General features: G+C 40.0%; 1 protein-coding gene and 1 long non-coding RNA gene across 10 annotated transcripts in view; one reads left to right on the top strand and one right to left on the bottom strand.

The window, feature by feature from the left end:
* The window catches only part of LOC111561905, a 68,318-nt gene extending 59,825 nt beyond the window's left edge, over positions 1-8,493 (bottom strand). The window contains exon 1 of the long non-coding RNA XR_006584225.1: positions 8,391-8,493. This is a non-coding gene — a long non-coding RNA (uncharacterized LOC111561905). The remainder of the gene's footprint in view (positions 1-8,390) is intronic.
* A 47-nt stretch (positions 8,494-8,540) lies between these two features.
* The window catches only part of RANBP17 (RAN binding protein 17), a 334,560-nt gene continuing 325,606 nt past the window's right edge, over positions 8,541-17,494 (top strand). For 3 of the 9 annotated variants that reach the window (XM_045035623.1, XM_045035631.1, XM_045035620.1), the window contains exon 1: positions 8,548-8,708. In XM_045035623.1, the coding sequence (XP_044891558.1) occupies positions 8,691-8,708 (18 nt within the window). In that variant the 5' untranslated portion in view covers positions 8,548-8,690. Of the gene's footprint in view, positions 8,709-8,981; positions 9,518-17,494 lie in introns of those variants that run through there. The other 6 variants (XM_045035636.1, XM_045035616.1, XM_045035642.1 and 3 more) reach the window with 5 other exon arrangements.

The following is a 17,494-nucleotide window of genomic DNA, read 5'->3' as shown; positions in this document are numbered from 1 at the left end:
CCACTATTCTTTTTTGTTTTGTTTTTATTTATTTATTTGAGAGAGAGAGCATGCTCATGTGCACATGAGGATTGGGGTTAAGGGGCAGAGGGAGAGAAAGAGAGAGACAGAGACAGAGAGAGAAAATGCCAGGCTCCAATGCAGGGCTTGATATCAGGACTCTGAGGTCAGGACTTGAGCCTAAATCAAGAGTCAGATGCTTAACAGACTGAGGCACCCAGGTGCCCCCACTATTCTTAATATATTTATTTATCAATTCCCTAATGTAACCAGTTTCCCAACTCCATTGCCCACTCCTCCCCTGGGTAGATATCTTTTTCCCCTATTTGGGCTCTGACACTTGCTATCAGGGCACCACTCTACAAGAAAACCCTCCTCACCTGCTTAGGCTCTGACTCCCCACACCTAGCTAGCCTCTCCCCGACCCCTGCATGGATGCTTGTCTTAGATCTGTTAAACTCTAAAGTCCTCCAACCCTGCAATGTATGGATACCCTCTTCATCCCAGTTGGGCTCCAAAACTCTACAACTCTACAATAAAACTCCGCATGGACACCTTCCTCCCCTGCTCAGTCTCTGACACCCTAACAAGGACCAGAGCACCCTCATGCATAGTCACTCTCTTCACCCCATTCAGGGTCTGATACCCTTATCAACCAGCCCTCCTACACAAAAGTCCCTTTCACCTTGCTTGTCCCATAGTGGCTCCCCCAACCTTCTTTTGTAATAGCAGGTGTGGACCTTGCTCCACACTATTAGCTGGTATTAAGACTAGCCCAGAGTATGCATTAATACTCTCAAAAGTGTTTTGGGTGGGGGCGCTTGGGTGGCTCAGTCAGTTAAGCACCTGATTCTTGGTTTCAGCCCAGGCCATGATCTCATGGTTTGTGAGTTCTGTTTGTGAGTTTGAGCCCTGCATCAGGCTCTGGATTGACAGTGCAGAACCTGCTTGGGATTCTCTCTCTCTCTCTCTCTCTTTCTCTCTGCCCCTTCCCTGCTTGTGCACACTCTCTCTCCCTCAAAATAAATAAATCAACTCTATAAAAAAATGTGTTCTGGATGAACAGTAAACTATGTGGTCAGCTTCTGTATAGAAGCCAACCTGGGAAAGCTTTTTTAGGAATGGTATTTTATATGCCCCAAGAACAAACTTTTATCTTTTCTACCTCTCCTAGTTATAGAGAATACTGATAATTCATTTCACACTGCTACTATATGCTTTGTTTTTAATAGTGAAAAAGAGTAGACAAACCTAAATTTCTCTCAGTAGAGGAATGATTAAATAAATGATGACATTTACATACATTGAAATATTAAGGAGTTCTTAAAAAGAAATGAGGTAGATCTATAATACTGACATGAAAGATGTCTAAAATACATCGTTAAGCAGAAAAATCAAGGTACAAACTGGCATTATACATAGCATGATCTCCTTTGTATGAAAGAAAAAAAATTTTTGCCCATATATGTATGTGCAGAGATGGAGGCATGGAAGGACATGTTACATTAAGATAGTTTATTTTTCAGCAGTTGCCTTTCTTGGCAACTTTCCTTGTGATTGTATGCAATTATGTACCACTAAATATTATACAAAAATCCTGGATTTCTTTTATAATCAGGAAAAAAATGATAGAGATACCCTTTTAAAATAAGTTGTTACAATTGGAAAGGACTAAATGTGGGAGTCAGTATTGATTGATCTTCCCTAAACCCCTCAGCATGGCATAACCTAATCTTGGGAATGGCATGAATGTGTGTTGGGGCCGGGGAGACGTGAGGCAGAAGAAAGGAGAAAGAAAAGTTGACCACTTGGTTTTTCTTGAGCTATTCTTAGGCTCTTTCATTTTTCCGTATAGTAAGAGATTTGCCTCGTCAGCTGGGTATCCTCATGGTAAATTTAAAACATAACTCTTGGCAAAAGGAAAATGTTGACCCTTAATGAAAGGACTTAGGGTTTCAAGAGATGGTATAGCTTTTGCCCACTCAAAGTAATATTAGTATGTGAGGGATCTAATTTTATATTTTAGTCCAAATTAATTTCACTCTAAAAACAATTAAACAGGATTGCTTTCACTGATAAGGACAAAATGTATTTTATAGAAACCTTTTAGAAGAGAGCACTGGAAATGGGGAAATGTCTATTTCTGAGAAGTAGCCATGTGCATAAAATGGGCTATGGCCAGTGATAGCTCTTTTTTTCTGCCCTATTCTCCTAGAGTCTACACATCTTATATTCTCCATTTCAATTTAAGACTGCATTATTTTTAAAAATTGCACTCCCCCCCCCCATTTTCCCTTATACTGAAAAAGATTTGTAGCAATAGAGTCTGTCTGGTCAAACTCACCTTTTCTAAATGGCCTTTTACCCACATATACAGCTCCCACAAACACTTCTTTAATAAGTGCTTCTTTAGCGAGCGTTAACAGTAATCTGTTTAAGTCTGATTTTTCCTTACATCATAAGTTTTTCTCTGGTTATAAAAATGAATAATGTGCATTTTAGAAAATCTTGAAAATACAGAAACATGAAAAAAAATCACCTGTTAATTCCACCATTCATAAGACAGCACTGTTCACATTTGTTTGTGCTATGTTCCATTACTTTTTTCTATGCCTTTTTTCATTTGACTGAAACGACGTACCATTCCATTTTGCCTTTCACACTTAACCTCTTAACACAGCATTTTCCATATTTTTACAAAACTCTCCATAAACATAATCTTCAATGACTCTATAGGATTCTGCCACATGCTATACCATAATTTACTTAATGTTTTCAGCTTTTCCCTATTATAAATCATGCTTTAATAAGTACCTTCACTTATAAAACTTTTGTGTGTGCATGCACAGTTTAGGTTATTTTCTTAGAATCTCTTTCTACAAGTTGGGGGAAGATGACAAACATTTTCAAGATTCTTGATATATGTTGCAAATTGCTTTCCAGAATGGGCATACTACTTTATTTATCCAATAGCACTACATGTCAGGTGACATTTTACTGTGATCCTGCTGGGGGGTAACTTTAGGAATACAGAGTTAACATAATATTGCTATCTTCTTGATGTAATCAATGCTTTAAAGTATTTATTTTTATGTGGAAGAACTAATATGCAACATAAGGCAATATACAAAATGAGAAATATTAGTTTTTATTTGTCAAAATAACAGCATTATTAATACATAGCAGTGTACTTTTATTATTGCCAGTATGTTAAAAGTGTAAAATAATTTGAGAAAAAATGTGTATAGTTTTTAGTATATATGTAATAATAAATATTGTACAATAACTCACTTATTTCACCAGAGGAGAAGAAACGTTTTTTGTTTCTCTGGTTTCATACTGAATATTTAAATAAATGGGAGTTTAAGGTTAAATGAGTTGAGAAAATAAAAATATAGTTTAAATCAACCAATATGAAAAATATATATACAATATACATATTTTATACAGCTGTTGTGTTTTGGAGGGGTTTTAGATAAATTTGAATTTTTTAGATGCATTCTCCTGTTTCTCTCATCTGTCTACCTTTTGCTGGATTCCCAAAACTTACTGAGGTATTAAATATCTTATTAAGTGTGTTTAATAAAATTACATTTGTAGAATAAGTTAAGGGAAGTGTGTACTATTGTTTCTTATTTTTTGTTTATATGTGCTACTAAAGCAAATAATTGATCATACATTTTACATTTTAAGTATAGATAAAGTGAGAATTTTAGTTAGATATTTTGAAGTTTCAGTCTCATAGTTTAGTCCCACATAAGTCCTGTTATGGAAACAGGAAACAGAAATGCTGTTTTTATTTTATTTATATTTTATTTATTTTATTTTATTTTATTTTATTTTATTTTATTTTATTTTATTTTATTTTTAATGTTCATTTATTTTTGAGAGAGTGAAAGTGGGGGAGGAGCAGAGGATCCTAAGCAGGCTCTGTGCAGACAGCAGTGAGCCAGGCGTGGGGCTGGGACTCATGAATGGTGAGGTCATGACCTGAGCCAAAGTTGGAAGCTCAACCAACAGAGCTACCAAGGTGCCCCAAAATGCTGTTAATGGAGGTAATGTCACAGCCTTTCAATATCCTCCAGGATAGAAAAGCTTGGTAGAGTAGGGGAGACAATGAGGACGTATCTAGCTTAATTGTAAATTAATAAACTAAAATATTTTGGAATAACTTATTCTGTTTGATTAAAATTATAATCCATTTCATTAAGAATATCATTTTAAATATGACATTCAGAGAATGATATGGATTTATTTGATAATAACACTTAGTATTTTTATAGCACTTGTTATCTGCCAAGCACTAAGTACTTCATATATGTGAATTCATTTAATCATCACAGCAACCTATGAAATAGATATGGTTAGTCTCCATTTTACAGATGAGGAAATATAGGTGTAGAGAGGTTAAGTGACTTCACCAAGTTTACAGCTAGTAAGTGAAACAGCTGTCTTCCAAACCTAGGTTGTTTGGCTCCAGTGTCTGTTTTCCTAACCACTGTGCTCTACTGTTTCATCTCAACGTTACTTCTTTCTTTTTTTCTTTAACGTTTATTTATTTTTGAGAGAACACAGTGAGAGCCAGGGAGGGGCAGAGAGAAAGGGGGAGACACAGAATAGGAAACAGGCTCCAGGCTCTGAGATGTCAGCACAGAGCCCAATGTAGGGCTGAAACTCACAAACTGTGAAATCGTGACCTGAGCAGAAGTCAGATGTTTAACCGACTGAGCCACCCAGGCACCCCATCTCAATGTTACTTCTTACAAAATCTTTGAATTACAGACTTACTGTTATCTTCATCTTAGAAATAATAAATCAAAACTCAGAGATGTTAGGTGAATTTTCTAAGATGCCAGAATTACAAATGTTAATTGAATTTCCTGAAAAGATACAAAGATCAAAGATCCATCTGTTTTTGTTTTTGTTTTTTTTTAGAAGCTAGTTGCCACAGAGGAAGATACTTTTTTAATTTCTAAGAGCTCTAAGTGTTCCTCTTTTGAGTTTTGTGATAGAAATGAATTATATGACATCCTGGAGGAGCATCTTTTGGGCTAGTTTTGGTAGCTGTCGTGACACAATTCTATCTTAAATTTTATTAATGGATTAAAATATATGAAGTTATATGCAAATTTTGTTGACAGAAAAACACAGAAGGGAGAGTTCATTATAAACAGAAATCTTAAGTGGTCACTCAAATTTAAAGGGAAAAAATAATTGGCTTTTCATTTTCAGAGTTACCTAGTAAATCCACAGAATAGTCAGCTGCTGTTCTTATCACAATTTTATATTTGTGCCAAGGATATTCTGTTATGGGGGGGATAAAAAGCCAAATGATCAAATCTCAAGTAATTGTTCTTCCCCTAAATTTAAAATTGAGGTAACAGAAATACTACTTTAAAACAATAGCTTAAAAATGTGGTTGGGATCCAGAAGTTAGACAAAGGCAATAGGCAGTTAAAATAATGGAGTATTGTACGGCAGATGCAATAGGCAGGTCAGAAATCAACACTGGTGCTAGCGATGTGGGAGTCACAAATGAGACTCACATATCAAAAGTCTTAAAGCATGGAAATAGAAGTTATAATATAGGAATCAAAAACTTTGGGATATAAGAGTCAAAAATGGCAGGATGAGGGTATCAAACATTTTCAAGTTTAGGAGTTGGTCTATGGGATGAGGACTCGTGCACTGTGAATGAACTATGAAAATCTAGGGTGAAAAATGGAAGATGCAAAAAGTCTGGTCATAATGGAGTAGTTTATATTGAATTAGACCTCCCACTTAGATCAATTATAAAAACAGGACAAATATATATATGTATATGTATATACACACATACACATACATTTAACAACTATGTTAATATATTACATATATAACAACTACATATAAATTTGACAATAATTTAATGTGTATTAACAACTATACACCCACATACACACACGTAACTACTGCTTGAAGGCACTAGAGAACAACCAATAAACTGAAACCCTTGAGAGCCTGAAAGCGCTAACGGGCAAAATCCACATTCAGGTCAGTTCCCACCCCCAGGGCAGTTTGAATTGGTGCATGAGTAAAAGAGCTAAACAGACAGTAGCAGTCTCAGTAGGCTAGAAGCAGAGATGAGAGTTTAGGAACAAAAGCAGCTGGGATTTGAAGAGCACAATTCGAGAGAGGAGAAAATTACAGAGATGTGAGCCCCAAAAATCTGTGTACAAATTCCCCTTAAATCATCAGTAAATTCTTAAGAGGCACATGCACATGAAAGACTTTAAGAAACTCAGCAGAACAGAAGCACCTAAAGAGTTGAACAGAGGTTTTAGCAGCTTTACAGTGTTGGGGAAATGGGGATTAGAGTTCGAGCCCCAGGAGGTGAAGGGGTCTAGGCAAACATTCAGGCCTCTAAGATATAGTAAGATCTAGTAAGAACCATGACCTAGGAATAAGGGCAAGACTGAAATAAAGTTGAATTTAAAAGCCTAAAACAGGGGCGCCTGGGTGGCTCAGTGGGTTAAGCATCTGATTCTTGATTTCAGCTCAGGTCATGATCTCAAGGTTCATGAGTTTGAGCCCCATATCTTGCTCTGTGCTGGCAAGGCAGAGCCTGCTTGGGATTCTCTCTCTACCTCTCTCTCTCTACCCCTCCCTCACTCAAGCTCACATGCTCTCTCTCTCAAAATAAATAATTTTATTAAAAATAAATAAATAAAATCCTAAAACCAAGTCTCAATAGGATTAAAGTGATCCACTTGTATTCTATCTACAATAAGAAAACTTAATCCTCTTTAGAGAAAGCTGCTATCATCCACAGCCTCTACATTTTTTCTTCCACATTGTCTGACATTCAATAAGAAATTGTAAGGCATGCTTTAAAAATAGGACCAAATACCAAAAGCCAGGAGGACCCATAGGTGGTTCAGATATTGGAGTTATCTGATAGGGGCTTTAAATAATATGATTATAATGCTCAAGAAAACAGAGGAAAGATAAAGAATTTCACCAGAGCCTTAGAATCTGTTTAAAGTATGGAAGGGGGGAATTCAAATGAAAATTTTGGAATTGAAAATATTATAACTCAAATTAAGAATTCAATAGAGGGGTGTGTAGCAGCAGAACACAGTTTCTCCTAAATGGGTGACAGGTCAATAAAAACATGCAGATTAAAGCACAATGAGGGGCGCCTCTATGGCTCAGTTGGTTAAGCATCTGACTCTCGATTTCTGCTCAGGTCATGATCTCACAGTTTGTGAGATTGAGCCCCATGTCAGACACTGTGCTGACAGTATGGAGACTGCCTGGGATTCTCTCTCTCAAAATAAACATTTTTTTTAAAAAGCACAATGAGAAAAAAAATACAAAAAATACAGAAAAGAGTATAAGAGATATGGAATACTCAAAAAAGTCTAATATACCTGTCACTGGAGTTCCAGAAGGAGAAGAGAAAGGAACAGAAGCAATATTTAAGGAAAAACTGAGAATTTTCAAACACTGATAAAAAATATCAGAATTAATACTTAAGAAATCTTATGAATCCCAAACAGGATAATATAAACACATACAGTTAACATTATACTCAAACTGCTGAAGACCGAACAGAAAGAAAAAAGTTAAAGCAGCTAGGGGTGAAAGAAGGACATGCATTACCTACAAAGGAACAACAATCAGACTAATGGCTAACTTCTCAACAGAAACAACAGCAACCAGAAATCAAGGGAAAGACATTTTTTTTTTAATGCTGAGAACATTTTTTTAAAGACAAAATGGAATTCTATACCCAGCAAAACTATCCTATAAAAATATAGGTGAAATAAAGACAGATTCATGTTAAGAAAAGATGAACTTGTCACTAGTAAACCTGAACTATAAGAAGTATTAATTTTTCACACTAAAGTACAATGCCCCCAATGTCAATCTTCAAGAAGAAATGAAGAGCACCAGAAAGGAGGGACTATGATCTAGTTTTGTTCAAATAAATTCTCACTCTAATGTAATCATTTGGTGTAAAATACAAGTCCATATTCAATGAAATATAGACAAGAAGTGGTAAGAGGTGAGCTAGAATTTTTTGACTTAACACCATGTAGACGCGTTTAATTTTAAGCCAAGTAAAGTTAAAAAGTAAATGGAAGTTGGGCTTTGGAAGTCAGGGGTCAAGGACTGCAGTTGACATGAAGGAGTCAAAGTTATGGCTGATTGTGTCTTGGCAAGTGGATGTTAGGGGACAAGAACAGTTGTGGAGATGGGAGCATCTGAAGCCATGGGCAATAATTGTGCTGTAGGGCGTAAGGATCCATAAAGTTTGTGGGAGATGTAAGAGAGCCAGGGGTCCCGGCTGACAGTTAGGTTGCCATGGTTGTGTCAAAGGAAAGATGTCAGAGGTCGTGACCCACCTGAGGTGGCAGCAGCGGTTGAAACTTCCGTGTGGGGGGCAGTTGAGATTCCCAGCTTCCCCAGGCAGGCCCTGCCCCCTCCGGACCGCCCCCCGCGCTGTCTCCGTCGCCCCTCCCCGCCCCGCCAGGCCCCGCCCCGTCCAGCGCTTCAAACGCAGGGGCCGCGAGGCGGAGGCGACGAACGTGCGAGCAAACCAGCGGCGCAGGGACCCCGCGGGCGGCTGGGGTTTCCGCGGCGCCCGCCTCTGCTCCCTCCCCTCGGGCGCTCGGGGCGGCCGGCCGGCGCCGCCTCCCGGGAAGATGGCGCTGCACTTCCAGGTTAGTGCGCTCTGCACCGCGGGTCCCCGCTCCGCCGCCTCGGGAACCCGGCGGGGCGCTGCGGTCTGGAGACTGAGGGCCGAGAACCGTGGCGGAGGCCGCGGGGCCGCTGACGGGGCTTCGTAGCCCCAGCCCCCGCCCCGGTCGGAGACTCGGTCACTGGCCTGGGCTGCACACCCCGGGCCCGGGCCCGAGGAGGGGACGGCCCGAGCTTTGGGGTGGCGGGTGGAGGGGCAGGGCCAGGTTCGGAGCTCGCCCTTCGGGGGAGGTTCGGATGCTGAGGACCTGAGGCGCGGGAGCCCGAACTCGTTGCTCGGGGCGCGGCGCGAAGGGCGGCTCTGGCGGCGCCCAGGCAGGTGGGGAGCCCGGCCGGGCCGGGCCAGCCTTCCCACCGCGTCGCTGGCCGCCGCTCAATCGCCTGACTTCACACGGTTGGGACGCAGCTCGCGAAGGGGCTGGGGTTCGCCGCAGGAGCGGCGGCAGCGGTTGGATTTTAATTGGCTAGAGCGGGCAGGAGCTGTATCTGTAGGGAGTTGCGAAGGAGTGCTTCGCGGGAGCCTTATTGGAGGAGGAAACGGGGACTGCGTGCCCGAGGAGCGTGGAGATGATAAGGACCGGACGCGTGCTTGAGTAGGAAGGCTCCCGTATTCTCGGGCTGCACTGGCATATGCATCCAGTTATTCATTCAACAAACATAGAGCTTCCCAACCGTGTCTCCAAGCACTGTGCACAGTTCTGGGATAAAGCATCTTACCATCCCTGCCCTCATAGAATTTACAGATAATTACTGTCCATGTGAAAATGATATGGTAAGACTAACCGCAGGATACCACGGGAACATTGAAGATGGGTCGTCAACCCGGTGTGTGTGTGTGTGTGTGTGTGTGTAGAGAAGTAGTGAGGCAGAGCTGTTCTCGGAGGGGATGCTTTGAGTTTCTTTGAGCTTCCATTCTTCCACTTATTTATTGAGTTGCTGCTTTGCTAGTCACTGAAGACAGCTCTAGCAAAACTGTGATTTCTACTCTCAGGGAACTTGCAATCGAGTGGGTCTTGAAATAATTGTAGGAGCTAGCCCGGTGAAGAGGAAGGGCAGAGTATAGAGGCAAAATGACCATGTGAATGATGGCAAAGAATTGTGGAAGAACATGGCACTCTGCAAGAAGTTTGGTCTGGCTGGAGCATAAAGTTCATATAAAAGGAAAGCGAGAAGGGGAGGCTGTGGATGGCAGCAATGTCCTTGGAGGGGTAGTCAGCTTCATAATGTGGTGACAGTGTCTGTATGTGACACGTTCCTTTTGTAGACTTCATTGGACCGCCTGTGGTCATACTGGCTCATTTCTTATTTATTGATTTCTTCCAAAGGATCTTTTCTTTCCAACCAGCCACTCTCCTGTCAGGTAATTGACAGCTCTAGGATTTATAGACCAGGAAGTAGTGAGCCCCACACATTACCTTTTGACTCCTTGCGGCTTCTAAGGGCATCCAGGTCAACATAATGTTATTTATTTCCATTTTGGTAAACATGCCCTCTGGGAAATTTTCATGGGAAAAATCTTGCAGGGAGGACTTAGGGGTTATAAAAAGGTAATCAGGTGTTCATAGTTCAGGTGTAAATCTTGAGGGTAAATTAAAGACTGTGGTGGAAGTTTGGAAGTTTTCAGACGTAGAAGATGATGCATAATAGTAAATCACTCAGTCCCGGAAGACTTCTTCAGATTCAGGTAGAGTGTTGGAAAAATTAGCTGCTAATGCCAAAACTACCTATATTGGTTTTCCAGGAATGTATTTCACAGCAGCTTGAACGTATAGATGGACAATTAAAGATCACAGTTTTGGGAGCCAGAAAAAAACTCTGAAACTTCTCAGTTTGAAGCATTGCCAGCTTATGAGACCATATTGTTCTCCAGTTAACTCCAGGAGCATTTATTAATAATGATAACTGGTACCTAGCATTTTAAATTTTCACATGCTTATTGTAGATTTTGAGCCCCACAACTAATTTGAGAGGTGTGCATATATACATATATATATATATATATATATATACACTTACATGTATACATATACATATATACGTTTTATTCTTGAACACACTGAATCTTAGAACCGTTGTGACTTGCCCAAGGCTGTAGAGTTAGAATAGACATAATAACTCATAATTCTATATTCTTTCATGTCGATATCTTACTGTCACCTACTCACCAGGGTAGCTGGTCCAAAATTATGCCATTAGGGCGATGAGTAAAGATGTGGACTTGTGTAAGGTGAGGTTAGGGCGCTTCTCCACAATCTTTTTCACATCATGGCATACATAAAAAATGGTAATGGTCTGGTTCAGTGACATAAATTGCTCATAGCCAAAAGCCTGGCAGCCTGGAGGGCAAGGGGATCAATAGCCCAGGCATACCATTCAAGGTACACGCATCCTGGTTAGGAAGCTGTAAGTGAGTTAGGGTACTCTGTCCCAAAGGAAGCAATGGATCTGGGTTACCATCTGAGAAGAGACAGTCCAGATTGGGAGGAGGAAGGCAGAATGAGGAAAGATAGAGCTGGGAGCAGAGTGAGGAAGATAGAACAGAGAGATTGAGGAGTGCCTGGGCGGCTCAGTTAAGTGTCCGACTCTTGATTTTGGCTCAGGTCGTAATCTTACAGTTCGTGGGATCAAGCCCTGTGTCGGTCTCCACGGTAATAGCATGAAGCTTGCTTGGGATTCTCTCTCTGCCCCTCCCCTGTTTGCCTTCTCTCTCTCAAATAAATAAATAAATAAATAAACATAAAAAAATAGAGGGATTGAGATGAGAATCAAGAAGTGACATGAGGAAAAATTTAGGGTACCCAGTTTGTCAATCTTTTTGCTTTCAGAATTGTTCCAGAAGCAGGGACTATGGCCATGCTTCTTACTATGCAGCCAGGCTGCCTGATTTAATCTAAATGAGATTGTGAACTCTTGTAAATGTCCTGGTAACATGATGGAAAAGAGGTTTGGGAAAGATCATCCTGGCAATATGGACTTGAATGGGAGAAACTGTAGATGCAAGTCCAAGATAGTGTTGTATAATTTATCAGTAACTGAAGGGATTATTTACAATTTATTGTGAATCTGTTGTGTGTCAGGCATTGGGTTAAGCTTTTTGTTGTTTGGTCTTACTCTTCACAATTATTTTGGAAGGTGGATCTTACTACCTGTGGTTTCAAATGCGAGGTGTTGAAGGATTAAATAATTTGCTTAGGGTCGGTAAGTAGGTGGCAGATTCCAAAGCTGCCACTGTCATTCCCAAAGAAGCTGCTGAAGACATCCAGGGCACTGAAGGCCACAGTTAGAAAATACTGTTCTATTGCTCTGTTGTCTATGAATATCCTGTGGAGGTGAGTCTGAGTCTGTAGTTAAAAAGAATTGTTAAGATTTTATAACAAACTAGTATATCCTAGAAATAAGCTACACTGCAAGCTTAAAGGATATAGTTTGCAAGACTGCCCTCACTTCTTTCTGACACCGACTACATATTGAGAGTTTCCTAGAACTACCCTCAGATTTGATAGTTTATCAAAACGACTCAAAGAATTCACTGAAGGCCGTCATATGCATGCAGTTTATTACTGGGAAAGTACACAGATTGAAATTGATTAAAAGAAGGGATGCAAGGGGCAGAGTCTGGGAGGGTTGCAAAACAAAACTTTTACTGTCCCTAAAAGTAAAACTTTTTTTTTTTTTTTTAATTTTTTTTTTTCAACGTTTATTTATTTTTGGGACAGAGAGAGACAGAGCATGAACGGGGGAGGGGCAGAGAGAGAGGGAGACACAGAATCGGAAATAGGCTCCAGGCTCAGAGCCATCAGCCCAGAGCCTGACGCGGGGCTCGAACTCACGGACCGCGAGATAGTGACCTGGCTGAAGTCGGACGCTTAACCGACTGCGCCACCCAGGCGCCCCTAAAAGTAAAACTTTTACTTTTAACTGGGACGTGTTATGCTCCCAGCCTGTATGTGTGACAGTATGCTTTGAGTATTGCAAATCAGGGAACTTTTTATTGGGGCTTCATTACATGGTCACGATGGACTTTTCATTGCCCATGTGATTGACCTCAGTCTTTAGGCTAATACCATGTGATCCAAAGCCCCCACCCTTAAACACACAGTTGGTCTTTCTGATGTGGCCAGCCCCCAACGTAAGACTGTGGACTGTGCACCCTCCAGCCCCTTGCACCTGAACAAAAATAGGCCTATCAGATATAATATAGGTTACCTCCTAGAATCTGAGGGTAAAGCCCAGACTTTTCTTTGGGTAAGGCCAAACTCTTTAACTATACAGGAGGGACTAAGGAGGAAGAAGTGACAAAGTTAACGTCAAGGTTATGAATCTAGATCCTAGTCTAGACCTTTGAAACCACTGAAAACAGACACTTGAAGTGGAAGTCTGTGGGAAGTATGTTCAATTCAGTTTCTGACATTTTGGGGTTATTTTCAGCATCTTTCTGAATTTTCCAAGAGGGAGAAATTGGTAGATACAAAAATGATGAGCAGACAGAGCTGAAAGTAGGGAGTAGGACATCGTCTGCTTATCTCCTTGCAGGCCAAAGTAAAGGGTGGCAAGGTGCCAGGATGGTAAGGAGAAAACATGTTCTTGAGGCATATAGACTTGTATTTATTTGGCTTAAAATTGACCATTTACGCTATACTTGATCTTGAGCAACTTATGTATATTTGATCTCTCAGCCTTGGTTTTTTTGTCTTAAAATGGGTGGGCTAAAAATATGTACTTTGTAGGAGCCCGTTTGTCAGGATGGGTTGAAAAATAAAAGAATGGGAATACTTTTGTAAACTATAAAGCTCTAAAAACAGATACTACCCAATATATTGTAGAAGGAAGAGTTTCTAGAGACCCTGGAATAAGCTTTCAGGTATGCTCAGGAAAAGGTAGTAAAGGGAAGAAGAAACAAAGATTTGTGGGAAAGGAAAGTATTTTCTGTTAATGGTAATCAAGAAGCTTAATTCCAGATAGCAGGAAAGATACAGAGAAGTAATTGAGTTTTAAATTCAATTGGGGTAGAATTTTTCTGGTTCATTCTTTTTCCCTCCCCCCCGCCCCCCCAGCTTATAGTACGACATAATTGGAAAATAATAAACTACACATACTTAAGTTGTGCAGGAGTTTTGACTTCTGTATACACTTGTGAAATCATCACTGAAATCAAGATAATGAACATGTCAATCACCCCCAAAAGTTTCTTTTTATTCCTTTGTAATCCCTCTTACTGTTCCCCTATCCTGTTCTGCTCTCCCTCCCTCCCTGGCCAGAAACCTGTCATCTGCTTTTTGTTCCTATAATGCCTTCCAGTATATACTCTTTTTGTCTGGTTTTGTTTTTGTTTTTCTCACTATCTACCCATTGATAGATACATGTGCGGGAATAGAAGAAGTCACATCACTTAGGGGTTAATTATATGTCAAGCACAAAGGCCAGGGATGAGGTCATAATAATGTAGAAGATCCTTATTTAGATTATAGGCAGAATTATGTTATTGTTTCTTAGGCTATGGAAGTTGGATGCTGTCTGTTTGTATTTGATAGTTATTGTTTGGGAGTTAAGTGATGTCCAATTCTACTTGTTCTGCCTATTAGTTATTTTTATGGGCTTCTAGTATTGCTATTAAGCCTTGTAGGAGCTTTGATAACTCAAACCTGATTTGTCAGCAAATCAAGAAAGAATCCATTTATCTGAGGCATTCTAATGTTAACCGTATATGTAGACATCACTGTTCTTAAAAATTTTTTAAAGCTTATTTATTTTTGAGAGAGAGAGAGAAGGAGAGAGAGAGAGAGAGAGAGAGAGAGAGAGATAGCATGAGCAGGGGAGGGACAGAGAAAGAGGGAGAGAGAGAATCCCAAGCAGGCTCTGCGCCATCAGTGTGGGTCCAGAGCTTGGACCCACGAAACCGTGAGATCATGACCTGAGCTGAAACCAAGAGTTGGATACTTAACTGACTGAGCCACTCAGGCGCCCCAGTGTTTAAAACTAAGATGCAAATTTATTAATTCATTGTGGAAAAGTCTCTCTTTATAGATTCTCTGGAAAGTCAAATGCTAATCAGAAGATTATTTGGTCAGTCATTATTCACCACATTGTGAGTGTTTTAAATGTTTAGATAATGCCTTTCCACCAGGGTAAGGGTCTTTAGGTATGTATCCTTTTCTCTAAAAAGATTTGATATGCCTGCCATGTGTTTCATTATTATCATTACAGTGAAAGAATGACTCAATTTTTTGCCCCTTTATTTTAGCCTTTTGTAAGAGAAAGTTTAAGCCTCTCCCATTTTATCTTGCACAGCCTTTCAGTTAATACTCAGAAATACCTTTGGAAAGAAAGGGGTAATTTGTAGTATTGTTGATTTAAATGAATACTATTTAAGTATGCTCCAGACTTACTTTGTGTTGAAGTTCTCTAAATCAGTATAGCAAAACAGACAAAATAATTTCCAGAACTTTCTGGAATCTTTCCAGATATATTTACTTAGGTCCCATTGATTTGATCAATATTGTATTTGTATTAGTTTCCTAGTACTGTGGTGACACATGACCACAAACTGGGCGGGTTAAAACAACAGAAATTTATTGTCTTAGACTTATGAAGGTCAGAAGTCTGAAACTAATGTGCCAGTAGTATTGGTTCCTTCTGGAGGCCTTGAGGGAGAAACTGCTCTATGCCTTTATCCTACTCTGTGATGGCTGCTGGCAATCCTTGGCGTTCTTTGGCATGTAGATTCATCATTCCAGCCTCTGCCTCCTTCTTCACATGACCTTCTCCCTGGTGTCTCTCTGTGTCTTTGCATCTCACAAGTACCTCTCCTTTCTTTTATGAGTCATTAGACTTAGGGCCCTCCCTAAATCCAGGATGGTGGATTTGCAGTGACCTTTAATGATTTGCAGTGACCTTTATTTCCAAATAAGGGTACATTCAAAGGTACTAGGGGTTAGGAATTAGACCTTTTTTTTTTTTTTTTTTTTTTTTTTAAACATTTATTTATCATTGAGAGGCAGAGAGAAACAGAGCATGAACGTGGGAGGGGCAGAGACAGGAGGACACACAGAATCCGAAGCAGGCTCCAGGCTCTGAGCTGTCAGCACAGAGCCTGATGTGGAGGCTTGAACTCACAAACCTTGAGATCATGACCTGAGCCGAAGTCAGAAGCTTAACCGACTGAGCCACCCAGGTGCCCCTAGACCTATCTTTTAGAAGGATACAGTTCCACCCAGTACAATATTATTATTAAGTCATATTAATAAACAACTAGCCTTCATAAGGAGTACTATGTGCCAGAAGTTATGTGACCCTTACTCATTTCATCTTCCAAACAAATCCGTAAGATCGGTTTGAGTCTCACTTATTTTGCTGCCTTTTGTTTTCAAACAGTTAGGTCACTATTTCTGGCCCAGTTGTTTTTGAATCCAAAGTCTACTTCTTCAAAGACTCTTAGACCTAGATGAATGCATGACAGCAGGATCAGTTTATCATTAAATTTTCTGGGTATTACCAGCTCTAAAATTCAGCCTTTCAAATTTATTAGATGAAGGAAAAGACTTCTAAGGTTGATCATGAGCCAAGAGAGAGAAAAAGGTAGCTCTTTCTGTTTTTGTATTTTTTACCCTTGGAGAAAATATGGATATTTGTATGTATTCATGAACCATAAATTTTCTATACACTTTAATATTATGAGCATTATGGGGCAGTACTCTGAGGGCTTGCTGGGCCAGCCTAGTTGGGGGAAATGTGGAAAATGTGGCGCATTGGAGGTCCTTTATCTTCATTTATTCATTTGAAACCTTTCTTTTTTACTTTCAATCTAGCAGAAAATTCTCAATTCTGGGATGTTGGGCTCTGACCTGGATAGGAAGTGGAAAATGCCATAAATGAGCTAAGAAGGAGAGAGAAGGAAAAAGAATTAAAGGGCTAGAGGAAGTCTCATTTCAGTGTTTTGCCTGTATTCCTGTTAGCCAAAGATATATGTATTTGAGAGAATGTTTGGACTAGTGTAGCTGTAAGGCCGCCACATAAAAATTCAGGCCAGAAAGGATAAAAAGTGGCATTTCTTTAGGAATATCCTATTACCTTCATATGACTACTGATACTGATTTAATTTTTTTATTTTTTTTTGTCCTCCAAAGAATTAATTCTATTTCAAGTTCAAAGTGAAGTAGTTTTGGGGCACCTGGGTGGCTGAGTCAGTTAAGCGTCTGACTTTGGCCTAAGTCATGATCTTGCTGTTTCCAGGTTCAAACCCCGTGTCAGGCTCTGTGCTGACAGCTCAGAGCCTGGAGCCTATTTCAGATTCTGTGTCTCCCTCTCTCTGTGCCCCTCTCCCACTCGCACACACTCTCCCTCCCTCTCTCTCTCTCTCTCTCTCTCTCTCTCTCTCTCTCTCTCAAAAATAAATAAACGTTAAAAAAATTAAAAAAAAAGTGAAGTAGTTTTTGTCAAGTGCCTTTAACAAAAATTGTTTTAAGCTGGAAGGAATGCTGATCTCATTTTCCTCTAGATTTTATCCATGTGTTTTATATCTTCAGATGAAATTATATTTCTAAAGAGAATGAATTATTCTTTGCGCCTATAAAGTAGTAGGCTACAACATGATAACTAGTTATTACACTGCTAGAAAAAACATGGGGTTAGGTCATAGTTCCTGAAAATCATGACAGTTTGCCTGCAGCACTATGAGTCATTAGTTCAGAAGCCCCAGATCAGTGTATATTTATAATTATCTTTGCTTTTTTATGGATGGATCCATTGAAGT

The sequence above is a fragment of the Felis catus genome, chromosome A1, assembly GCF_018350175.1.
Source record: "Felis catus isolate Fca126 chromosome A1, F.catus_Fca126_mat1.0, whole genome shotgun sequence".
Classification (NCBI taxonomy): Eukaryota; Metazoa; Chordata; class Mammalia; order Carnivora; family Felidae; genus Felis; species Felis catus.
Note: the sequence above shows the minus strand (reverse complement) of the source record. Positions and strands in the feature narration are given on the sequence as shown.